The following is a 26205-nucleotide window of genomic DNA, read 5'->3' on the forward strand; positions in this document are numbered from 1 at the left end:
GGGAGAAAATATTTGCAAGCCACATAACCAACACAGAACTAGTATCTAGAATACATAAAGAATTCTCACAACTCCACGATAAAAAAAAAAAAAGCATGACATTTGACTGAGAAGCATATACAGCTAGCTAATAAGCGCATGCTTAACCGTCAGAGAACTGCCCGTACCCTGCTCTTCCCATCAATCTTTAGCAAAACTCCCCAATTCTCCTGAGGCCATGCCCAGCTTTTTTTCCTTCTCCCAACCCAAGCCTGCCTTCCCTGATTTGGTCCTCTCTACATATTCCTAAATTAGCACTGCCATCTGCTCCATGCTATGGACCTTTTCTTGGTGTCATGAGGAAGGCCATCCTGGGGCAGTCATATCCCACCAAGTCAGGCCGGCCACTGAGAAGGGAGGTCAGGCAGTAAAGGAAGAGGCACTTTCAGGCAAGGAGGAGAGGGACAGACACAGCTGGGTGCAGGCAGAAGGATCTTTCTGGTCCTCCCCTTATCATGCCAGAGGCCACCGGGTCCTTTCCCCTCCTTTCTTCTCAGATTGCGTTTGTCTGTTCCCTAAGGATTAAAAAGGCTTCACTTTTCAAATCAGTATCAAATGTGTCCCTTAATGGCCGGCAAAATGACTTCTAGCTATTTCACAGCCAAATATGGCTGGTTAAGGGACAGGCCAAATTATCTACCGCAGGGGGCCGGGGAGGGGCTGGTGTGCGTGTGTTTGTGTGTGTATGTGTGTGATCCATAGGGACAGATACACCCAGAATTAAAACAGTGGAGGGCGGAGACCTTCAAGATCCTTTGACACTCCCAGGTGGAAACCAGGTCGGACATACATCCTGCATGGACCTTTCCTGCCCAGCCAGGATATCCTGTGTTTGTCAAAAAGACTGCACAGGGAGGCCCTGGCCATTGTCCTTCCCGAAATCTGCTAGTCAGCCCCTCCCCAGGCTGCAGCAGCCGCCCCAGGGCAGAGGAAGAGTAACTCTGGAAACGGTGTTATCAGCATCCTCCATGGACTTCCTCACCTCCTCCCCAGCCTCGTTAGCCCCAAGCTCCTTAGCATCCTCAAACAGAAACCTGGGAAGCTGGGATGGGGTCAGCGCCCTGAAGCCAGCCCTCTCTCTTTTGCCAAGACCTGCCGCTGCACAGCCCTAAGTGGGCAGCCGAGGGCTGCAGCTGGAGTCCCGAGCCCATGATGGAGCCGCGGCTGGGGCCTGAAGCTGCAGCCCTCCACCCGGGCTGGCCAGCCCTGCTGCTGTGGGTCTCAGCCCTGAGCTACTCTGTCTCCTCGCCGGCTTCTCCCTCTCCTTCTCTGGTGTCCCGAGTCAGAACCAGCTACAATTTTGGAAGGACTTTCCTCGGTCTTGATAAATGTAATGCCTGCATCGGGACATCTATTTGCAAGAAGTTCTTTAAAGAAGAAATAAGGTCAGAATCTCAATCAGATAACTCTGAGGGGCAAAATTCTGTTCCCTTCATGTGATGATGTCCAGGAGTTTCTTGAAATCAAGTCAGGATGTAATTTATGAATTTATGGGTGGGAGCTGAAGCAAAGCCATTTAATCATAGTGGGAATGAGTTAAAGTTGGGATGGGAAGGGGGTAAGGTGTGAAGCCAAATTCCAGCTCTAAATGCTAAATCCAAAATTTCCTTTGGAAATGGGAGCTTAAAGTTTTCTATGAATGGAGTAGCCTGGGACTATTGAGTTTACCAAGTTCATTTCTCATAGTGGGAAGGAAATAAAATTTATAGACAGCTTACTATGTGACAGACAATTTAAAGCTGTTTTTATTTTCTCCTCACAACAATCCTGGCAGTTAGTGTTTCGCACTCATGATTCAGATAGTGAACTGAGACCTAGCAAGTTTCAGTGACTTGCCCAAGGTCACCACCTCATAAGTGGCAGATCTGGAATTCAAACCGAGGCAGTTTGCTCCAAAGTTTCTGAACGAGTTTTCTGCTGTGAGATGTTGCCTTGATCAGAGGAAAACCTAAGTTTAGTAAATCTCAATGCACCTGGCTCTCACCAAAGAATAGTACCACACTCTGGAATTCAGGCCTGCCAACACACAGTCAATGTGTTGGCCTTTACTTGGCCTTTACTATGGCCAAGACCCAGCACGTGCTGTAATGGCATTGCTATAACTCTGGTCATTGCCCTCCGGGATATCAGGAAAGGGGAACAGTGTTACAAATAACAATAAGGCTTGATCTGATGCAGGCCAGAAGTGAAGTGTAAAGGACCTCGGGGAGGTCCAGGGAGAGGATATTAATTCCAAATGGGGACTGGAGAAAGGCTTCTCCAGGGGAAGGTGTTCTGAGCAAGACCTTGAAGGACGAGCTGAAATTTAGTGGGAGGAGAGGGGCTTAAGTTAGAAGGATCAGCTTGAGCGAAGGCCCAGCGGTGTGGGAAGAGGTGAGAAGTCTTAGTGGCTGGAGCATGGGGCACATGTGGAGGCATGGCAGCAGGAGGAGGTTGGAAGGGTCAGATGGGGCCAGGGGCCTTGAATGCCATACCAAGGAATTGGGACTTAACCTGTGAGCCAGTGGTCTCCAGCCTTTTCAATAGACCCTTTGTAATAGGCCTCTTCTCTTGTGCCTTCCCCCAAGGCCCTGCCTCTGGCTTGTAAGATTTGATGACTAAGCAGAAGGCATTCATTTACGATAATTTTATTTCCAATCTGTATTAACCAAAGACATATTTGAGTATTCTACTAAGTTACTAAACAGAAATAACAAATAGAAAATACCAACAAAAAGAACTTCTTTTGTGAGACGGTAGATGTTATAGGGAGTGGATGTGAACTTTTCCTATTAGACCATTTTAAAAAAAATTTTATTGGAGTATAGTTGATTTACAATGTTGTGTTAGTTTCAGGTGTACAGCAAAGTGAATCAGTTATACATATACATATATCCACTCTTTTTTAGATTCTTTTCCCATATAAGTCATTACAGAGTATTGAGTTCCCTGTGCTATACAATAGGTCCTTATTAGTTATCTATTTTATATATAGTAGTGTGTACATGTCCTATTAGACCATTTTTTAAGGCATTTTGTATGTTAAAAAGTTGAAAGACCTCCAACTGAGGAAGCTGTACTGCAGGCAATGGTGAGGATGTTAAGTAGGGTGGGGACAAGATGTGGCCTGTATTTTGGAAAGATCTTCTGGAAAGCAGTGTGCAGAACAGCCTGGTGATGCTGGCAGGGGCCGTCAGACCAGTTCTCCTAGTCCAAGAGAGAGATCATTGGGAACAAAGCAGCGCAGGAAGGATGCAAGTCAGTTCAGCTAGAGAATCATTTTGTTGATCAACTCGATGTGACAGGAAATGAGGATGTTGGAAATGAACTCAAGATTTCCCACGTAAGAAATGGGATGGAGAGGACCCAAAACACAGGGGAAGTGGCACTGATTCCTTGGAGAAAGAAGGCAGTGAGAATATGGACATATTTTAAGATAAGAGGGAGGGAAATTAAGGGATTCAACTGAGGAAGAGCTTCAGATTCATATCCTCCCCCAGATAAGTAAACAAGAGTGTATGAATATTACAGTCGGCTCTTCGAGTGGAAAGAAATGAGGTTTTTCTCATCAGTCAGGTAATGACCGTATTCAGGAAGCATTTCCCCAAACAGGTTTGTGTTCCAGTTGAGTTCAGGATATTACTTCAGCTCCCTCAGAATTCATTTTCCACGTGCGCCCGCCTGAAAGGGAAGTGTGCAGATCCAAGCAGGGAAACACCAGGTGGGGCAGGTTGAGGTTTGGAATGCTTCACGTTGAGAAATCACATCCTCAGCGCAAGGAAGCAGCGAGAGGTAGTAAGTGGCTCTGGGAACGTGGACTTGTTTATAGTCTTTTTCTCTACATTGTAAATAGTATTTTCCTTATTTTAAAAGTGATATCTCTTTATTTTAGAATTTTCAGGAAATATTGATTAAAGAAAGCACAAAATAAAAATCACAGACAATTCCTCAAAATGTTTAGTTAACATTTTGGTATATGATCCTTACCACCTTTTTTCTAAGTATGGATTAAAATTTTTTCAACAAAAATGTGATCATACTATGCATACTCACTTTTTGCAGGCTTCTTGCCCATTTGTATTTCTTCTTTGCTAAATTGTCTACAAGTTCACATCCTTTGCCTCTCTTTCCAATGGTGTGTTTGCTCATCGTTTTTGTTCATCTCCAAACATTTCTCCACTTTTAAAACTGGTCATAATGCTACCTTAGGAGAAAGCCCATCCAAAACTTTCAGATGTTAGACTGAAATGCTATAGCCAGGCAAGCATTAGAACTCCAGCCCTGGTCCTCAATAAGGATGGGACAATGCTTGTTGTTCAGCAACAAACAGAGGGTGAGCTCCCCGGGCAGGCTGGGTAGGCTGAAGACACATGATTGGTGGAAGGATGTCACCTTTCCTTCTTTCCCTATCTTTTCTTTGGCAAGAATGGTAATCATGAATCTGATGCTTCCCATACACAACCAATGATCTTTGACCATTAGAATGCTTTCAGTACCAGTTTTCCATGCATTACATGTTGACTTTCAAATCATGAATGAAAAAGTTAAGGGAAGCTAGAAAAATGAGTCAACCTGATTTACATATCCTTCCTACTGAATATATCCTTATATATAAACTTCTAAGTGACCACCCCAACTGGCAAGTTCTACCAGGATCTGATTGATCAGTATTTGCATATGTGCGAGTAACAGGTAAGGTGAAAGTGTGGGGTATGGGGTACCTAATGGCAGTATTTCTGATCAGAATCACTCCTAAGGATTCCTCGGCTCTTACGAGGATGGACGTCTTACCTTGCCTTCCTTACTGTACCCAAATGGCCTTACATCCTCACCCCCCATTCCCAAAGTCTTAAAGAATGTTTAAATACTTCTGAGTGGTGGATGACTCACAGCAAAATAAGTAAATCATTAAGCTTTTTTTTGCCTTCCCTTCTCCCTTGCCCTTGTCTTTCTCCTTCACCTCAGAAGGTGATAGTAATTACTGCTTTAACTCACTTCCTCAAATGAATTCAGAGATCTTGAGAGCTTCAGGGTCCCAGAGCTTAAGGCAAAAATATCCATCTACACATTCAATCATCCATACATGCACCCATCCATCCATCCATTCACCCATTCATCCAAGCATCCCTCTAGGCATTCTTCCACCCAACCTTCACTCTGTGCATCCCATTCATCCATCCCTCCATGTATTCCTCTACTCACTTAACCATCTGTTCATTCAAATACCCATCCAACCATCCATCCATCCAACTAAAATCATTGGGTACTAACTTGGAGCCAAGCACTCTGCTAGGCACTTAGTTACAAAGTTGAAGGAGGCCCAGTCCTGGCCCTGAAGGAAGACAGAGACATGAACCAATGATTAAAGCAGAGTGTGAGGACTATACAAAATGTCCTACACAGGATGTCATGGGAGCATGTGGGAGGAAACCTATCTCAGACTGGGGGGATGAGGGAGTGAGAATCAGAAGAGATGATACCTGTCTGGGGTTTAATGTGTCGGGTAGGGATTATCCAGGGAGGAAAGAGAAAGTGTCTCAGATAAAGGGATCAGCATATAACAAGATGAGTGGAGGCTCAGAGGCCCAAAACAATACAGCTTAGCCAAGGATGGTCAGTGGTTTGGTGAGACCAACGCAAGCTTGTGAGGGCAGCAGCAGGAGATGGGCTTAGGAAGAGCCTTGTGAAGTATGAACTGTATCCTGAGAGCTTTGGAAAGATGCTGGATGTTTTAAGTGTCCTGAGGGGTAGAGAAGAGGGAAGAGAGGCACGAAATATTTAGGGAGGCGTGGCTACAAACTTAGTGTTTGACTGGATGCAAACACAAGAAATATACATTCTCGTTCCAATGTTGTCACTCTCCCCTACACCCCCAGCCTGCTCTCCATGTTGAGGAGCTTGCAGGGATGGGACCACATGACATTTATTCTTCCTTCCAGCTCTGGGAAACTATGATCTTGCTTGTCCATCTTTTAACCCAGTGAGGAACTCAGCCAGGCTCACTACAAACATGCCCATGATGTCAGTTCAGAAGGAAGATTAGAACTCTGCCTCTATTTTGTGGTTTTCCAAATTCTAGGATATTAACATTTTAGTGAATAAACAGCAGGGCCCATTTTCTCACTGACATTCTTCAGTTTAATAAAGTAGGTAATCAAAGTTGTAAGAATATTCATTTTTTTCCCATTCAGCATCCTAAAGTTATTACCATTTGGAAAGGGGGAGAAGTGTGGCCTCTAAACCTGTTTATTTGTCCTCAATTGGTCCTCATGGGACACCTCAAGCCATGGCTGGACATGCACCGGGATCCATTACAGTCGCCTGCCAAGTCAGTGCTGTCCTTTCAGTAGAGCCTCCTCAGAAGGTGGGGACAGAAAAAGAGGACAATGAGGTTATCCCACAGGGTAGGGCATCCATCTCCATGCCATCCCCACAAACTGGGAGACAGAGACCCCTGAGATCTGTCCTCCCCTGCCACTAATTTTCTATGATTATTCAGACAAGTCATCTTCAATTTTCTCATCCTCAAAATATAATGGACAAAGTGAGAGAGTGGCATGGACATATATACACTACCAAGTGTAAAATAGATAGCTAGCGGGAAGCAGCCGCATAGCACAGGGAGATCAGCTTGGTGCTCTGTGACCACCTAGAGGGGTGGGATAGGGAGGGTGGGAGGGAGGGAGACGCAAGAGGGAAGAGATATGGGAACATATGTATAGCTGATTCACTTTGTTATAAAGCAGAAACTAACACACCATTGCAAAGCAATTATACTCCAATAAAGATGTTTAAAAAAATAGATAACCAACAAAGACCTACTGTATAGCGCAGAGAACTAATAACCTATAAGGAAAAAGAATCTGGAAAAGAATTATATATATATATATATAATGGAAGGGCGACAGGGACAAAATCATCTTTAAGGACCCTGCTAGCTATAACTCCTAATAATGTTACCCGTCTGTTACCAAAAGCACAAATTCATAAAATAGATGATAGAGGACTAAGTAGCAGCAAAGTGGTTTAGAGTACAAGCTCTGGAGCCCTGAAGGTTACTTCCTCCAGTTCCTGGCTGTGTGACTTGGAGCAAATCACTGAACTTCTCTGTGCCTCAGTTTCCTCATCTGCATGATAATAGCAGTGCTGACCTCATAGGTTTATTGAAAGGTTTAACTGACTTAATGCACATACAGAGTTCAGCAAAGTGACTGCTAAAGTGATTCATAAATGTGTATCGCTGTTATTGTTATCAAAGAGAGCCACCTAGTTGTAAATCCTTAGTCACAGGCCCTTGGGGAGGGGTGGTTTGAACCCCCATGAACAAGAGTAGCTACGGGAAACAGGCCTGCCTCGGAGGCCTAGGCCCTTCCTTATTCTCCCAGTGGGAGGATCATTTCCCATGGTTGTCCTAAAACTTCCAATAGAGTTGATTCCTTGCAAGTTTTCGGTGTCTGGTCTTTTTAAACAGATCTGTGGCAATGTCCTTGAATGGAATTCTTTGTGCCTACTTCCACTGCAGTTTGAATGGTCCTGCATTGCAGAAGGTACTTACTGACAGTTTCTTAGAGCACCTTCTTTGAAATGTAACTGAATCACTTTGCTGTACAACAGAAATTAACACAACATTGTAAATCAACTATACTACAATAAAATAAAAGGAGATTGAACATTCTTCCCTGATGGAACTGTCGGCACACAGATGGAGGAATGACTGGAGAAAAGGGTCAAGGTGGTGCCTAGAAAATCAGCAAATGGTAATAGGCCAGTGCCTCTCCCCTGGGGAGGATTCCATTGTGTGGAATCACACACCTCCTGGATCCCACACAGCTTTGAATTTGGTGACCCTTTAGCAGCCACTGTTCCCTGACACTTGGTTGGTACTGATAACTTATCTGTGGACTGAAAGCAAAATTGATGGGGCTTTTTGGGGTTGGATATGAAGAGGCAGTGCCCTCCCCAGTTCAGGACCAGAAGCCTCTTCAAGAACTGTGGTTTCAAGACCCAGCCGTTGTTCACAGAGTGGGCCTTTGCTAGAACCAGTGTAGCGAAGCAGAAAGATCATGGGTTTTTCTAACAGGCAGCCCTGAGTTTGCATCCCTGCTTAGCAACATATTATCTGAACTTGCAAGGCACTTAAGCTCCGCAAGCCTCAGTTTCCACATCTGTAAAGTAGGGATGGGTTATTAAGAGAATCAAATGTACCAGCATACGTAAAGCTGCTGCCTTCACGTGGAGTAGAAGTTCAGAAAGCCATGGCTAGCCCTTCTGTGCCATTTGGATGAAAAAGATAAAAGTTTGGTTTCAGTATGCAGATCCCTCTCCTTTTCTGACATCACATATACACTTCCCTAAGTTTGAGGAAACACAAATAGTCCTCTCACAGGAAGAGCTTGGAGCTTCCCAGTCTAAGGAGAAGAAATGGGTCAGAGCAGATGTCCTCCCCCATCTCCCTGTCCCCGGGCTCTGCTGGCTCTGGCAGTGTGGCTGGTCCCTGCTTAGTCCCTGCTCCCTCTCTCCAGCTCCCAGGCTGATCCCCAAAGGGCTATTCTTCCAGGTTTGACAACTGGCTGGCCTCACACCTTGGACTGATTCCCGACGACTTGCCTTCTTACCCTGTAAATTACTCGGATGATTTCAAAACCTGGCGCCCCGTGGAGATCTCAAGGCTGGTCAGCAAACACCAAAACGAGATCTCGGACAGGAGAATCTGTGCCTCCGCAGCTGCCCCAAAGACCTGCAGCATTGAGCGCGTCCTGCGGAAAACAGGGAGGTTCCAGAAATGGCTGCAGGCCAAGCGCCTCACACCGGACCTGGTGCAGGTGAGAGTACTGGCCCTGGGGGTGGGGAGAGGGTGCAGAATCCATTCCCAGCTCACATCTCAGTCTGGGCAAAAGGAATTGTAATCTGTCTAAAGTGGGACAAAACAATGTCATGAAACAGCATGGCTTGTGACAAGACAGGAACTAAACAGGTTTAGTTATAGGGACCCTTCCCATTGTCATTCTCCTTTCTCTCTGATATGACTCTCAGCGACTATTTAGGAAACAGTTCCTAGCTCCCACCTCTGGTCAGAAGGACGGATGACCCTCACCAGCCTTCCCCCCTCACCACAATGTTTGCCAACCCCTAAACGGTGACCGTTCTTAGAAGCTCCCATATGCATCCCGTTTCATGATCCAGAGACCCCACTTTGAAAATCAGATTCCTCTTTGATCTCCCACCATAAAGAAGAACCAAACCTGAGTCACTGCAAAAGCAGACTGATAACACAGCTCCCTCCTCCCATCTGAGAGCTCCTACCCACTCCCACGAGTAGGCTGCCTTCAGAACTTCAGCACGTTGCCAGTGCCATCTTATCCTGCATTGGTCCCCTCCTGCACTATCGCCACTGGTATCGTGTTTTTCATCCGGACCAGCACAGTCATGTAACTCCACACACATCCAGCTGGCCCCCTGGGGCAAAAGATGCTGCCTCAAAGGATTGAGGAGCCGCTCACCTTCCGCAAAGATGAGAGAGGAGAGGCTCACCTCAGTCTCCCTGTCATGATGAGGCTGGAGGATTTAGCATCCCTCAGGGACATGCCAAGTCTGTTTCTTGGACTCTCCAGGCCATTAGCCCCTTCATATGGGCACATAAGGCTGCCTGGGTAACTTCTGAGCACTAACAGACCTTCCCTTTGGTCTCTTTGAGATGAGCAACCCAGAACAAAGCAGAATCACTGGTCCCTGCATATCTCGACCACGTGGCAAGACCATGTGGCTTTACTCTAAAGTCGTGTGGAAACTGCCTTGAAATCAAGAGGAATCGAGCTGCTGGTGACATGGCCATCATCTGATATTGAGCTTTCCAATGTGGTCCTTTTGTACTCTGCACTTTATGAATCTCACTGGCATGGAGTGGGGAGAAAATAAGCCAGAGGAAGTCAAACTATTGCCAGGTTGGGGAGGTGGTGGCAGGACCCAACCTAAGGGTCTTGGAGTTGGTGTGGGAAACTGGAAGTGGAGGCTCAGGTGGGAAGAACCTTATGGGAGCTTCTCAACACTGGGCAGAACCAGAAGACAGAGGACAGATATCAAAGCCCACACCATGGTACACACCCTAGGTGTAATGCCCCTGTGCCTCTCTTTCTGTGCCTGAAGACAGAGCCTCCATGCACTGGCCTGGGTACCCACCATCTGCCATGCTCAGGCTGACCACAGCTAATACTGAGGCATGGGAAGGACCAATATGAGACCTCCTCTGCTTTGCCTCAAATACGTGCTCAGGAGCAAATAGAAGGCTCCAGGAAGAGCAAAACAAGATATGCAAGGGTTTGTTTCAGAACCCCTTGAAAATCCCATCACTTCTTCCTGCCCCCATTGCTGTCTGGTCCCACGCTGACAGGCACAGTTCCCCCAAGGCACCGGCCCTGGACTACCTCCACCTGGGACCTAGCAAAGGTACCAAAGGACAGAACATCCTGGTGCACAAGATACACTTGAGATTCCACAGAAAGTGGCTAAACTGGCCTTGGGCTTTGAACTAAGGAAGACTCCCTCTTTCCTTCATTTTCTAGACACTTCCATAATACAGTGGGGATTATCCCAGGAGGCCTAGGAAGTCCAAAGCAACCTGCCCAGTACATTTAATGCCACCTACCTTGATGAGTATAGACATTGTGGTAGGGGCAAAGGATCCCTGGGGTCTGGAAACTGTGGTTGAGTCCTGCCTCTGCCACTAACAGCTGTGGCAGAACATGAAGGAGCTCAGAGACCCAGGAAGAGCAGAGAGCTTCTGGTTCCTGTTCATCCATGTGACAAAGATGAATCAGACACAAGCTCTGCCCCCCAGGATCATGTGGCCCAATGGTGAGGACAGACAAGAACACAAACCACCACAAAGTGCTGTAGTGGATGTTATGATAACAGCCTATATGGGGACAAAGGACAGACTATTGACTTGGATCCTTCACTCACTGACCAGTTGACATTGCATTTAAGTCTAGGACTTCCCCACTCTGCCCTGACATTCCTCCTCCAAAACTGTGCTGGGGGGAGGTGTCTGGATCATCTCAAAGGCCCTCCCAGTTCTGACATTCTTTGATTTCACATGTCTACTTCACTTAGTTAAGAAATCCTAATTGCATGCCTACTGTCACCAGACACTGTGCTGGGTGCCTTGATTCCCTGTTTCTCAAAAGGCAGCAAATAATGCCTGCTTTACCGGATTCATTCATCCTACTGAGCTTATAGATAGGAAGATGTTTTAGAAAAAGTCCATCACCATAGAAATGTACGGCAGTGTTGTTGTAATAAGTGGGTCCCTTTCTTCAATTTCTTGTGCTAAAACTTGCTCTACCAATTTTGTCATCGTGCATTAACATATAGCTAAACAAGCTTTCCTTCTTTCCTTTTCTTTTTTTAACATCTTTATTAGAGTATAATTGCTTTACAATGTTGTGTTAGTTTCTGCTGTATAACAAAGTGAATCTGCTATATGTATACATATATCCCCATATCCCTTCCCACTTGCGTCTCCCTCCCACCCTTCCTATCCCACCCTTCTAGGTGGTCACAAAGCACCGAGCTGATCTCCCTGTGCTATGCGGCTGCTTCCCACTAGCTATCTATTTTACGTTTGGTAGCGTATATATGTCCACGCCACTCTCTCACTTGGTCCCGGCTTACCCGTCCCCCTCCCCTTATCCTCAAGTCCATTCTCTATGTCTACCTCTTTAATCCTGTCCTGCCCCTAGATTCTTCAAAACCTTTTTTTTTTTAGATTCCATATATATGTGTTAGCATACGGTATTTGTTTTTCTCTTTCTGACTTACTTCACTCTGTATGACAGTCTCTAGGTCCATCCACCTCACTACAAATAACTCAATTTCGTTTGTTTTTATGGCTGAGTAATATTCCATTGTATATATGTGTCACATCTTCTTTATCCATTCATTTGTCAATTGACACTTAGGTTGCTTCCATGTCCTGACTATTGTAAATAGAGCTGCAATGAACATTGTGGTACATGACTCTTTGAATTATGGTTTTCTCAGGGTATATGCCCAGTAGTGAGATTGCTGGGTCATATGGTAGTTCTGTTTTTAGATTTTTAAGGAACTTCCATACTGTTCTCCATAGTGGCTCTACCAATTTATATTCCCACCAACAGTGCAAGAGGGTTCCCCTTTCTCCACACCCTCTCCAACATTTACTGTTTGTAGATTTTTTGATGATGACCATTCTGACCGGTGTGAGGTGATACCTCATTGTGGTTTTGATTTGCATTTCTCTAATGATTAGTGATGTTGAGCATCCTTTCATGTGTTTGTTGGCAATCTGTATATTTTCTTTGGAGAAATGTTTGTTTAGGTCTTCTGCCCATTTTTCAATTGGGTTGTTTGTTTTTTTGATATTGAGCTGCATGACCTACTTGTATATTTGGAGGTTAATCCTTTGTCAGTTGCTTTATTTGCAAATATTTTCTCCCATTCTGAGGGCTGTCTTTTCATCCTGTTTATGGTTTCCCTTGCTGTGCAAAAGCTTTTAAGTTTCATTAGGTCCCATTTGTTTATTTTTGTTTCCATTTCTCTAGGAGGTGGGTCAAAAAGGGTCTTGCTGTGATGTATGTCATAGAGTGTTCTGCCTATGTTTCTTCTAAGAGTTGTATAGTGTCTGGCCTTACATTTAGGTCTTTAATCCATTTGAGTTTATTTTGGTATACGGTGTTAGGGAGTGTTCTAATTTCATTCTTTTACATGTACCTGTCCAGTTTTCCCTGCACCACTTATTGAAGAGGCTGTCTTTTCTCCATTGTATATTCTTGCCTCCTTTATCCACGATAACGTGACCATACGTGCGTGGGCTTATCTCTGGGTTTTCTATCCTGTTCTGTTGATCTATATTTCTACTTTTGTGCCAGCATCATACTGTCTTGATTACTGTAGCTTTGTAGTATAGACTGAAGACAGGGAGCCTGATTCCCCAGCTCTGTTTTTCTTTCTCAAGATTGCTTTGGCTATTCAGGGTCTTTTGTGTTTCCATACAAATTGTGAAATTATTTTGTTCTAGTTCTGTGAAAAATGCCAGTGGTAGTTTGATAGGGACTGCATTGAATCTGTAGATTGCTTTGGGTAGTAGAGTCATTTTCACAATGTTGATTCTTCCAATCCAGGAACATGGTATATCTCTCCATATCTTTGTATCACCTTTAATTTCTTTCCTAAGTGCCTTATAGTTTTCTGCATACAGGTCTTTTGTCTCCTTAGGTAGGTTTATTCCTAGGTATTTTATTCTTTTTGTTGCAATGGTAAATGGGAGTGTTTCCCTAATTTCTCTTTTAGATTTTTCATCATTAGTGTATAGGAATGCAAGAGATTTCTGTGCATTAATTTTGTATCCTGCTATTTTACCAAATTCACTGATTAACTCTAGTAGTTTTCTGGTAGCATCTTTAGGATTCTCTCTTTATAGTATCACGTCATGTGCAAACAGTGACAGTTTTACTTCTTCTTTGCTGATTTAGATTCCTTTTATTTCTTTTTCTTCTCTAACTGCTGTGGCTAAAACTTCCAAAACTATGTTGAATAATAGTGGTGAGAGTGGGCAACCTTGTCTTGTACCTGATTTAAGTGGAAATGGTTTGTTTTTTCACCATTGAGAATGAGGTTGGCTGCGAGTTTCTCATATATGGCCTTTATTATGTTGAGGTAAGTTCCCTCTATGCTTACTTTCTGGAGGGATCATTCCTTTTTCATTTATTTCTGATCTGATCTTTATGATTTCTTTCCTTCTGCTAACCTTGGAGGTTTTTGTTCTTCTTTCTCTAATTGCTTTAGGTGTAAAATTAGGTTGTTTATTTGAGATGTTTCTTTTTTCTTGAGGTAGGACTGTACTGCTATAAACTTCCCTCTTAGAACTGCTTTTGTAGCTTCCCATAGGTTTTGGGTCGTCGTGTTTTCTTTTTCATTTGTTTCTAGGTATTTTTTGATTTCCTCTTTGATTTCTTCAGTGATCTCTTGGTTATTAAGTAGTGTATGTTTAGCCTCCATGTGTTTGTATTTCTTACAGATTTTTTCCCTGTAATTGATATCTAGTCTCATAGCGTTCTGTTCAGGAAAGATACTTGATATGATTTCAATTTCCTTAAACTTCCCAAGGCTTGATTTGTGACCCAAGATATGATCTATCCGGAAGAATGTTCCATGAGCACTTGAGAAGAAAGAGTATTCTGTTGTTTTTGGATGGAATGTCCTATAAATATCAATTAAGTCCATCCTGTTTAATGTATCATTTACAGCTTGTGTTTCCTTATTTATTTTCATTTTGGATGATCTGTCCATTGGTGAAAGTGGGATGTTAAAGTCTCCTATTATGACTGTGTTACTGTCGATTTCTCCTTTTATAGCTGTTACTGATTGCCTTATGTGTTGAGGTGCTCCTATGTTGGGTGCATAAATATTTACAATTGTTATATCTTCTTCTTGGATTGATCCCTTGATATTATGTAGTGTCTTTCTTTGTCTCTTGTAATAGTGTCTATTTTAACGTCTATTCTGTGTGATATGAGAATTGTTACTCCAGCTTTCTTTGATTTCCATTTTGCATGGAGTATCTTTTTCCATCCCCTCCCTTTCAGTCTCTATGTGTCCCTAGGTCTGAAGTGGGTCTCTTGTAGACAGCATACATACAGGTCTTGTTTTTGTATCCGTTCACCCGGTCTATGTCTTTTGGTGGAAGCATTTAATCCATTTACATTTAAGCTAATTATCGATATGTATGTTCCTATTACCATTTTCCTAATTGTTTGGGGTTTGTTTTTCTACGTCTTTTCTTTCTCTTGTGTTTCCTGACTAGAGAAGTTCCTTTAGCATTTGGTTTGGTGGTGCTAAAGCAGGTTTGGTGGTGCTGAGCTCTCTCAGCTTTTGCTTGTCTGTAAAGGTTTTAATTTCTTCGTCGAATCTAAATGAGATCCTTGCTGTAGAGTAATCTTGGTTGTAGGTTTTTCCCTTTCATCACTTTAAATATGTCCTGCCAGTCCATGGCTATTGGGTGGAGCTGGATCTTAGCGTTGAGATGGAGATCTCTGGGAGAGCTCTTGGTGATTGATATTACATGGGGCCGGGAGGCCTCTGGTGGTCCAATGTCCTGAACTCAGTTCTCTCACCTCAGAGGCTCATGCCTGACACGAGGCCGGAGTACCAAGACCTTGTCAGCCACATGGCTCAGAAGAAAAGCGAGAAAAAAAGAAAGAAAAAATATAATAATAATAAATAAATAAATTGTTTATTAAAAAATTATTTAAATATATAATAATAAAGAAGAGAGCAACCAAACCAATAAACAAATCCACCAATGATAACAAGTGCTAAATGCTAAACTAAGATAAATATAAAAATCAGAAACAAATCAGTCATAGACAGCAAACCCCAAGTCTACAGTTGCTCCCAAAGTCCACAGCCTCAATTTTGGGATGATTCGTTGTCTATTCAGGTATTCCACAGATGCAGGGTACATCAGGATAGTGGGAATTTAATCTGCTGCTCCTGAGGCTGCATGGAGAAGTTTCCCTTTCTCTTCTTTGTTTGCCCAGCTCCTGGGGTTCATCTTTGGTTTTGGCCCCACCTCTGCGTGTAGGTCGCCCTCAAGCATCTGTTCCCGCCCAGACAGGACGGGGTTAAAGCAGCAGCTGATTAGGGGGCTCTTGCTCATTCAGGCGGCGGGGGAGGGAGGGGTATTGTAGTTATAATTGGAATGCAGGGTGAGCCTGCTGTGGCAGAGGCCAGCATGACGTTGTACCAGCCTGAGGCACACCGTGTTCTCTCCTGGGGAATTTGTCCCTGGATCATGGGACCCTGGCAATGGCGGGCTGCACAGGCTCCTAGGGATGGTGGGGGGTGTGACCTGTGCTCGCACTCAGGATTCTTGGTGGCTGCAGCAGCAGCGTCAGCGTTTCATGCCCGTCTCTGGTGTCCAAGCTGATAGCCGCGACTCACGCCCATTACTGGAGCTCATTTAGGTGGTGCTCTGAATCCCCTCTCCTTGCGCACCCCGAAACAATGTTCTCTTGCCTCTTCAGCAGCTCCAGACTTTTCCCCGGACTCCCTCCCGGCTAGCCGTGGTGCACTGGCCCCTTCAGGCTGTGTTCACGCAGCCAACCCCAGTCCTCTCCCTGCAATCCGACCTCCGAAGCCCAAGCCTCAACTCCCAGCCCCGCCCACCCCGGCGGGTGAGCAGACAAGCCTCTCAGGCTGGTGAGTGCCAGTTGGCACCGATCCTCTGTGCGGGAATCTCTCCGCTTTGCCCTCTGCACCCCGGTTGCTGTGCTCTCCCCCGAGGCCCCGAAGCTCCCCCGCTTCACCACCCGCAGTCTCTGCCCGCGAAGGGGCTTCCTAGTGTGTGGAAACCTTTCCTCCTTCACAGCTCCCTCCCACTGGTGCAGGTCCCATCCCTATTCTTTTGTCTCTGTTTATTCTTTTTTCTTTTGCCCTACCCAGGTACGTGGGGGGTTTCTTGCCTTTTGGGAGGTCTGAGGTCTTCTGCCAGCGTTCAGTAGGTGTTCTACAGGAGTTGTTCCACGTGTAGATGTATTTCTGGTGTATCTGTGGGGAGGAAGGTGATCTCCACATCTTACTCCTCCGCCGTCTTGAAGTTACTCCTTTTCCTTTTTTCTACTAAAAAGGCATCCATTAACAGCACCTTGTTTAGACACAGCCAAAATCATAACCATTTTCTTTCTTTTCATTTTTTTGAGGGGGGATCTCCTAGCCCATCTTTTCATCCCCACCAGAGAGTTTTCCTTTCCTTATAAAAACCAGAAAAATATCAGTAGCCATTTTATAAACTCTGGACAAACCCATGCTTCTTTCATCACCAAGCTCAAGATCATTGCCATCCAATTATGGCACTGTCTCTTCACCCTCCTGTCCTTTCCAGAGACCCTTTGCCCTTAGGATCCCACAGCAAGCACAAGGTGCTCTGTATCCTTTCCTTCCCAGACCTTATCCAGGCAGTACCCAAATTCCTGCTCTTTTCTTCTTAGCAAAACTCACCTATCAAGTGCTTTCAAATAGACCCAGCATCACCAAAGGTGGGGAGAAAAGAAAGTCACCCATCCAACCAAGAGAGATGAAAACAAGTGCTCAAACAAAAACTTGTATACATTGACTGTCGGTCCTGCTTATGAATAAAGAAAGTCAACTTGGATGAGAAGCCCCAATGATTACCATCAGAAGCTGAGCCAGCCAGTTCATGGCTTCCCCTCCTGCACAGCCAAGTGCAGCTTTGTATTAAGGACACTCTCTTGAGCCACAGGCAATACACTGTAGCAAAGGGCTGCCAAGGAAGTGGGACAGGACCAGGAATCAGCAAGAGGGTGAAACAATGCAGTGTGTGTGCATGTGTGTGTGTGTGTGTGTGTGTGTTTGTGTGTGTGTGTGTGTAACACTTAGGCTAATAAAACCATGACTTTTCTCCTCTAAAAGCTGTGTCTTTCTGATGGGAATATCTCACAGCCTAAATTACTAGCCCACAAATAGAACCACAGCCAAGAACAGCACCCAGGGTTTGTCATGATGTGCTTGTTCGCAAAACCACAAAGAAGGCTTCCTCTGCTATTACTCCAGGCACAAAGAGGCAACCCCCCTCAGAAGCACGTGGCTAATCAGAGGAAAACACATCTCCTCCATCGTGTCCCCCTCCCATTCCCTCAACTGCCAGCTGCTATTGACATTGTTCTATACACAGATCCCGTTTCTTCCTTAATTGGGAACTGGCTTGATGACCATGGAGATTTTCCTCCCACTAGATGGTGGTATAGAGTGTTCAGGGAGCTTTGTTTAAACCAGGATGCCTGGCAATTTTACTTCCTTGGTCTCATTCACATAAATACAATAAGGGAAATAAGCAAAGTAACCAAAATTCACGCTAACCATTTAATCAGAATATAGTTTTAGAGGTAACTGCTAAACGAATAATAAAATTCCCCTTTGGTTTGAATTTAATTCAAAAATATTTAAGGGGTATTTGCAGGACATATGCTATGCCCTAGGAGGATATAAGGCTGTCAAGACAAGGTCCCTGCACTCTGAGAGATGACACCCCAATGGGGGAGACAGACCAGATTTGATTAGTTCTGGTACAAGACAGGTTATGATAAAGTGTTTGAATGAAGATGGAAATTTTATATTGCAGTCACAGCTAGTTTTCAGACTATAAATATTTTAATCCTTCACAAACTACCAGGTCAAAGACCCTTCCAAAAAGTTGCATTCATTTTTTTACAAAAATGACATGGCTATATTGATGCCGAAAGGAGAACAGCTGATGGGTAGATGTACCATTTTCATACTTATCTAACTGACATGGAAATCAAAGCTGAAATGGAAGAGGAAATTTAAGCAATATTCGCAGGACATCAGTGCACACTCTCTGGCTGAACGGTCTTCGGAAAGCAGGGCCCCTTTGTGACTATGAGATGACGAGACTTGGCTCTCCGTGACCGTGGGGATGTAGTAGTGCTTCTTTTTTGTTGCCCATGCGAGTTTCTGGAGGCAACCCACCAACCCAGAGTCCACTTTCTCCGTTCCATCATATAATTTTGAGAGTTGAAACAAATAAGACTTTGAATCACGGGATATGTTTAGAGTTAAAACCACCGAGACTTCGTCACCTCAGCATTTGTGGCAAAGGGATCCTTTGGAAGAGGACAGTGGCTAAATTATGAATCTACAGGTCTCCATTGTATCCTAGGCTCATAGAAAAATGACTCATAGATCACCCAGCCTGTCCTCGAAAATGACTCCTAAATTATTCTTGATGGATCTCACGAGTGAAAAGGAGACAATGAAAGGTTTCCCCAGCCTTGACACAGACAAGTTGGAAAAGAAAAAGGAGGCAAGAGAAGACTCAGGGAAGGTGTACATGAGATGAGTTGCCAGTGGTTCCTTCCCAATGAGTCTCAAATGCAGAACAGAGGCAGCTCCCAGCCAAAGCATTATTGAAGCCTGGGCAGTCACCAAGATGGACCATCTAGAGCAGACTTAGCCTTCACAGGGCTCTCCACTTTCCCTGAATTTAGATGTTAGCCAACCAAGCGCCTTCTTAAATAAATCAAGCCACCCTTTGTTCTTTGATTTCTTTCCTTGCTATCTCGCTATCCCTATCGTGATGTACTCTGGGACAAATACTTTTGCTATAGCGTGACTTGGCTCAGAGTCCTGGGGTTTGGCTATGCCTCTACGTGTGTCCACATAATATGCAGTAAGCAGAGGTTAAGCTATATGGTATATATATCTATAAAGATATTCACTTGAAAAAATTAGTGATAGAAATAATTGATATATTGGTCACATTCTAAAAACTATTTATTAGGCCACAAAAACATTCAATACATTTTATTTATTTATTTATTTATTTATTTTTGGCTGCGTTGCGTCTTCGTTTCTGTGCGAGGGCTTTCTCTAGTTGCGGGGAGCGGGGGCCACTCTTCATCGTGGTGCACGGGCCTCTCACTATCGCGGCCTCTCTTGTTGCAGAGAACAAGCTCCAGACGCGCAGGCTCAGTAGTTGTGGCTCACGGGCCTAGTTGCTCCGCGGCATGTGGGATCCTCCCAGACCAGGGCTCGAACCCGTGTCCCCTGCATTGGCAGGCTGATTCTCAACCACTGCGCCACCAGGGAAGCCCCTCAATACATTTTAAAAAGTAGAGATACCGAAGGCTTTTTTCTCTGATTAAAAGGCAATAAAATCAGACATAAACAATAATGAAACGGGGAAGCCCCAAAACCTACCAAACCTGGCATTTAAAAACATTATCTTTTGAACCACAGAGCAAAGAACTGAAATAGTAATCATATCAAGAAAATAACAATGATTAAAAACTCTACATATCCCTAACCTATTATTTGCTTTGCCAAATCACTGCTCAGAGGATAACTGGAAGCCAATCCAGTGTTGTGTCAGGCAGCTATCAATACAAATTTGGTCATTAATGGGGAGGAATAAGACAAAAAGACATAAAACTGGGGATCTGCATGTCAATTTGGTCCTAACATGAGACAGCAGACCACAGAGCAATAGGTCAATTTGTTAAAGATCAAAATAGATTACTACCCACTGAACCACACATATGTCATAGATTCTTGGAGTTCACAGAACCTCGAAAGCCCACCAGTTCAAATTCTCACACTATTTCCATTCTTTGTCCTAACATACAGTGACAGGAAACTCACTACCTTCAGAAACAACCTGTTCCTTCTTTGAACCAAACGGATCATTAGGAAGTGCATCTCAAATCTGTCTTCTTGTAGCTTTCACTAATTTCAACTATTAAGTTATTTCTACTCCTTAGTGTTAAATGTAACATTTCCCCCTCCCATACATTCACCTCCTAAATCCTGGTTTCGCAATCTAAACAATCCCAATTCTCTTTGCTATCTTGATCATTCCCCTCCTACTGGTACATGTGAAAAGTTGTGTCAGCCAAAACCCCTTCTGCAGCTAGATTTTCGTTTTCAAGAACAGAACCTTTTATTTATCCCGTTAAGTATGATCTTCTCTCAGATTAAATCCATTACTCCAGCCTGTCACCTTGATTGTGTTACTTATAGTCACTACCAAGCCAACTACATATCACGTTCAATTTTGATGAACACGACTTTTATCTAGGTCCTAGTCATTAATAAAAATATTAACTAGAACAGGGCCAAAGAGAAAGCCTTCTTACTCTATGTGGATGAATCCATTCACTGTTAGGTAAACTCAGTTAACCAATTACTAATCATCTTAATTTTCTACACCATCAAAATCTTAATTCACAGTCTCCTTTAAGAGTTATCATGAGGGACTTCCCTGATAACCACTTCCCAGTGGTTAAGAATCTGCCTGCCAATGAAGGGGACATGGGTTCGATCCCTGGGCCAGGAAGATCCCACATGCCGCGGAGCAACTAAGGCCATGTGCCACAACTACTGAGCCTGCGGTCTAGAGCCCACGAACCACAACTACAGAGCCCACGAGCCACAACTACTGAAACCCGTGAGCTTAGAACCCATGCTCCGCTACAAGAGAAGCCACCGCAATGAGAAGCCCACGCGCACCGCAACGAAGAGTAGCCCCCACTCACAGAAACTAGAGGAAAGCCTGCACACAGCAATGAAGACCCAATCCAGACAAAAAAAAAAAGAATTATCCTAAGACTTACCATTGAATTCCTCACTAGAGTCTATATATTCTAAGTCTATTGCATTTCTATGGTTAAAAATCAAATAACCATGTCAAAGAAAAAATAGTTAGTCTAGAATGATTCAGTTAAATGAATCCTCAGTAACTACTTAAGATCATCACTTCCTCTTCTAGAGGTGCACAAATCATCCTATTAATACCCTGTCTTAGAATATTTCCTATGATCCAGTAATTTGTAAAATCTACCCTTTTGCTCCTTTGAATATCAGAAATGGATTTTCATGCCTTTTCTGTTCTCTGCATTCACTGCCCAAGATTCAGTGATATTGTTTGCAAGGTCTCTGTGAATCTTCCAGGTGGGACAACTCATTCCAAAGAATGGAAGCTTCCTTTACGCATTTTGGCTTCCCATACTTGTTCACCACCGTTTTGCTCCACCCTTTTCGGATCAAACTCCCAATACCTGTCAAAGAAGACAAGCAAACATTAAGAATGAAAATTCGGGGCTTCCCTGGTGGTGCAGTGGTTGAGAATCTGCCTGCCAATGCAGGGGACACAGGTTCGAGCCCTGGTCTGGGAGGATCCCACATGTCGCGTAGCAACTGGTCCCGTGAGCCACAACTACTGAGCCTACGTGTCTGGAGCCTGTGCTCCGCAACAAGAGAGGCTGCGACAGTGAGAGGCCCACACACCGCAATGAAGAGTGGTCCCTGCTTGCCGCAACTAGAGAAAGCCCTCATGCAGAAACGAAGACCCAACACAGCCATAAATAAATAAATTTTAAAATTCACGACCTATGTCAATATTTAAAAAGAAAAAAAGAATGAAAATTGGGCCTTTATTTTGTTACCCACCAAGATTCTCCCCATGGCCCTACTCAAAACGTCTTTAGTTTCTTTTCACTCTATTCTTTGTAAAATATAGTTCTTTTCGAAGTTTATCAAAGTGTAAGTTACATATTTAAATGCACAAATCTAACATGCAGAGCTAGATACATTTTTATACATGTATTCATTCATGTAACCACCATCCACATCAATATACTGAACATTTCCAGCCCCTCAGAAGGCTCTTTCATGTGCCCTCCCTAAAAAGACTGCCTCTAGGGTGACCAACCGTCTGAATTTCTTGAGACTATCCCTGTTTTAGCACTGAAAGTCCCACATCCTGGGAAACCCCTCAGTCCCAGGCAAACTGGAACAGTTGATCTCCTCACCCCCTCCCAATGGTAACCACTATTTCGACCTAAATCACCATAAATTACTTTTATTTGGTTTTGAGCTGCATTTAAATGGAATCACACAGTATGTCCTCAACATGTTATGCTACTTAACCATGTTGTTGCATGACCAGTAGTTTGTTTTATCATTGCAGTAGAATATTCCACTGATGTGTGTGATGATGTCACAATTTATTCATCCTACCATTGATGAACCGACATTCTTATTTATGTCAGTTGGTGAACGTAAGCATACAGAAGTGAAGTTTCTGGGTTATAACTGTACCTATGGACAGATTTAGTCAATACTGTCAAACAGTTTTCCAAAGTAGTTGTACTGATTTCCTCCTATAAGCAATGGAAGAGAGAGTTCTGTTGTTCCACATTTTTATCAACACTTGATACTGTTAGTCTTTCATTTTAGTCATCTTGGTGGGTGTCTAGCAATATCTCATTGTGTGGTTTGAATTTGTATTTTTCTCATAACTTACAATATAAGGGCCCTTTTCATATATTTATTGGCTGTTTTGATTCCATCTTTTGTAAAGTCCTGGCATAACCTGTTTGTCCATTTTTTATTGGGTTGTCTGTCTCACTGATTTGTAAAAGTTACACTTATATTCTGGATATGAGTTCTTTGTTGGATATATGTGTTACAAATATCTTCTCCCAGCCCATGGCTTGCCCTTTCACTGTGTTAATGGTATCTCTTGATAAACTGACATTCTTAATTTCAATGAAGTCCAGTTTATCAATTATTTTCCTTTAAATATCTCGATTATCCCATGGTCACAAAGGTATCCCCCTGTTTACTTCTAGAAGCTTTCATGTATTCTCTCTCATCCACACTCACTAATCTTATGTTCTGCTGTGCCCGGTTTGGTGTTAAATCCAGTAGTAACTTCTTAATTTCAGATGTTGCATTTTGTATTCCTAAATGTCAACTTAATTTTTTTTTGTGGATTCCAATTCTCTGTTGAAATTCTCTCCCTTTCATTAATTTTGCCTGTCTTTTCTTCTATTCTCTTGAAATCTTATTCACAGTTACTTTGAATTCTATACCTGCTAATTCTAAAATCCAGATTATCTCTGATTCTACTTCTGCTTTTGTTGGTTGTTTTCTTTTTTCTTGATTATCAATTCGTTTTTCTTGCTTCTGCACATTTTTTGGTAATTTTTAACTGTATGCTGGATTTTAAGGATAACACATGGTAGAGGTTCGAAATCACATTATCTTTTCCTAAAGATGGTTGAGCTTTGCTCTAGCAGCCAACAAAATTGCTCACCTAGGGCTCTAGAGTCCCACCCTGTTCTTATACAGCTTAGGAGTTGGCCAAAGATCTGAGGGAAACTTTCACATATATTTTGGGCGCTCCTTCTCTGTGGCTTTTCCTTTATAGGACCCTGCCCCCCAAATCCCAGCTACTCAGGCAGCCCCAAATCCTAATTGCTGTTTCCTCTACCCAGCAAGACCCTGCACTGCAGCTTGGAAAATGTCCTTGGGGGAAAAGACAGTGTGAATATGGGGCTCAGCTCATGTGCGGGATTGTTGCCCTATGTGGGTGGTGGTCCAACGCCCACAAACAGTTGTTTTATATGTTTTGTTTGGGTTTATAGCTATTTGCATCAGAAGGGTAAGACTGATACCAGTTACTCTGTTATGGCCAGCACTAGAAATCTCAGAATGATCTACTGCCCAGGAGAGAAAAAAACTGGTGCTATTGCATTCATATATGCAAATCCTAAATATAGCTATGAAAGCCATCTTTCTTGCTTTTGAAACTCTCACCTTATTCTAAAAGGCTTTGGCATTTTGGATGCTATTTCAACGCTGAAGAAAGTGTGGGGAGTACCTGTGGCTTTCAGCCCAGCACATATGAAAGGAATCAAGCCTGCAATGAGAGCCAGAGGAGAATCTGACTTAATAACACACTTACAGCAGACCAGAAAAACACTTTCTATAGAGTACATGGCATTGTTTTCTTTCTTTCTTTCCTTCCTTTCTTTCTTTTTCTTTCTTTCCTTCTCTCCTTCCTTCCCCTCCTCCCTCCCTTCCTCCTTCCTTCCTTCCTTCTTTCTTTTTCTTTCTTTCTTTCCTTACTTCCTTTCTTCCTTCCTTTCTTCCTTCCTTCCTTCCTTCCTTCCTTCCTTCCTTCCTTCCTTCCTTCCTCTCTCTCTCCCTCTCTCTCTTTCTGTTTTTGACTCTCCAACCAGACAGGGAACTACTTGAGGGGAGGCACTGCATCTTATTCATCAATGTCTTCCCACACACATGTCTGACATTGTGTAGACACTTCGTAAATCTTTGGGAAATAGAGGAGTGATTGAATGAGTGAATGAATAGGACATCATTCACCACTCACTATTCATGGCTTCAGGGTGACTCTTGATCCACACCTGTGCTAACTCCCTGGTCATCTCTAGAGGCTGTCAGATTTCAGAGTCTCTGAAAGTCCCGTCTTTCCCCAAGAGAGCATCTTTACTGGCATGACTCAGGTGTTAACAAGCTTGAAAGTCCCATGGTTTCTACTCCTTGGAATATGACTCTTGATACCAGAAATGTCTACCTAATTTGGGTGAGAGGAATGGTGACACAGTTATCCATTAGCTTCTCCAGGGCTTGATCTCTCCATAGTTATCTTGGAAGAGAGATGGCTGAGGCATTTTGACCCAGGGCAGGGGAGGAAGAAATAGATGGGGGGCCTCTTGCTCAGGAGGAGGAGGGGTGATTCCCCCAAGGGCTTGCCTGGTAAGCTGGCCCAAGCACTTCTGAGCACAGCACCTCAAAGGGAAGATAAGACACCAAAAGGAAAGGTGAAAAGCAAGAACCAATTGCCCTTCCTCCACTTTCTCTAGGTAAGCACTGCCTCCTACCAAGGGGCTTCTGGGAAGGTCAGTGATACAGGCTAACCTGGCATCTAGGGCCTCCCAAATGGCATTGGCTGTGGTGGAGACTTTCTGTACAACATCATGTATTCAGATTCAGTAGGTGGTTATTTACCTGTGACACTTTCCAGTTCTGGGGACAAGACAGTGGACCGCATATTTGCCATTGTTTGGGGGGGGGGGCGTCTCTAGAATATAAATGACTTTTTTCTTCTGTTTTTCTTTTTCTTTTTTGGGGGGGGCCACTCCGCATGGCTTGTGGGATATTACTTCCCCGACTAGGGATCGAACCCGGGCTCCAGCAGTGAAAGCGTGGAGTCCTAACCACTGGACCGCCACGGAATTCCCTACAAATGACTTTTTAATTAACCAACCAATCTAACTGCCTTCTAGCATCTTGAGACTGGCACCTTCTTTCCACCCTAAAATTATAGTCCTTTCCTCACAGTTCTGGGTCTAAAGAACCCTATATGTGAAGCTATCTGATTTTTATAGGATCAGATGGCTACAGTCATGGGGCTTACCTAATTCTTGATATTCATCATCCTTGGGTCCATCTGATCTCTCTGTCCTCCTTGAAGTCCTGCCCATTACCCAATGGTGAACAATCTAGGGCTTCCCCTTTTAGCTGACTGTTTCACCTTAATACCTCAAGCCCTCACAGCTCAGGAGGCCATCATATTGTCTGAGCACGTTTTCCTGCAAGAGTTCCCCCATGACAGACCTCCTTCCCTTGACACAGACTTCCTGGCTGTGCACAGAGAACACCTCCAGCCAAGTCCTTCTCCTATGCAACACCCTCAACTCTTCCCATCAATTGTCTCCTTGCCTCTCACCTTTCCTTTCTCAGACACATCCTCAACCTGGCTACCTGCGACACTTGCAAAGAAACAGACCTTTCTCTTCCCAGTTCCAT

At 43.8% G+C, this 26205-nt stretch overlaps 1 protein-coding gene across 1 annotated transcript in view; it reads left to right on the plus strand.

Annotated features, from left to right (window-relative positions):
* The first annotated feature begins 1165 nt into the window (after positions 1 to 1165).
* DIPK2B (divergent protein kinase domain 2B) overlaps positions 1166 to 26205 on the plus strand; it is a 44532-nt gene continuing 19492 nt past the window's right edge. Inside the window, exons 1-2 of the mRNA XM_024743526.1 lie at positions 1166 to 1424; positions 8576 to 8840. Of these exons, the coding sequence (XP_024599294.1) occupies positions 1189 to 1424; positions 8576 to 8840 (501 nt within the window). The 5' untranslated portion in view covers positions 1166 to 1188. The remainder of the gene's footprint in view (positions 1425 to 8575; positions 8841 to 26205) is intronic.

Source organism: Neophocaena asiaeorientalis, unplaced genomic scaffold, assembly GCF_003031525.2.
Source record: "Neophocaena asiaeorientalis asiaeorientalis breed wild unplaced genomic scaffold, Neophocaena_asiaeorientalis_V1.1 scaffold243, whole genome shotgun sequence".
In the NCBI taxonomy this organism is placed as follows: domain Eukaryota; kingdom Metazoa; phylum Chordata; class Mammalia; order Artiodactyla; family Phocoenidae; genus Neophocaena; species Neophocaena asiaeorientalis.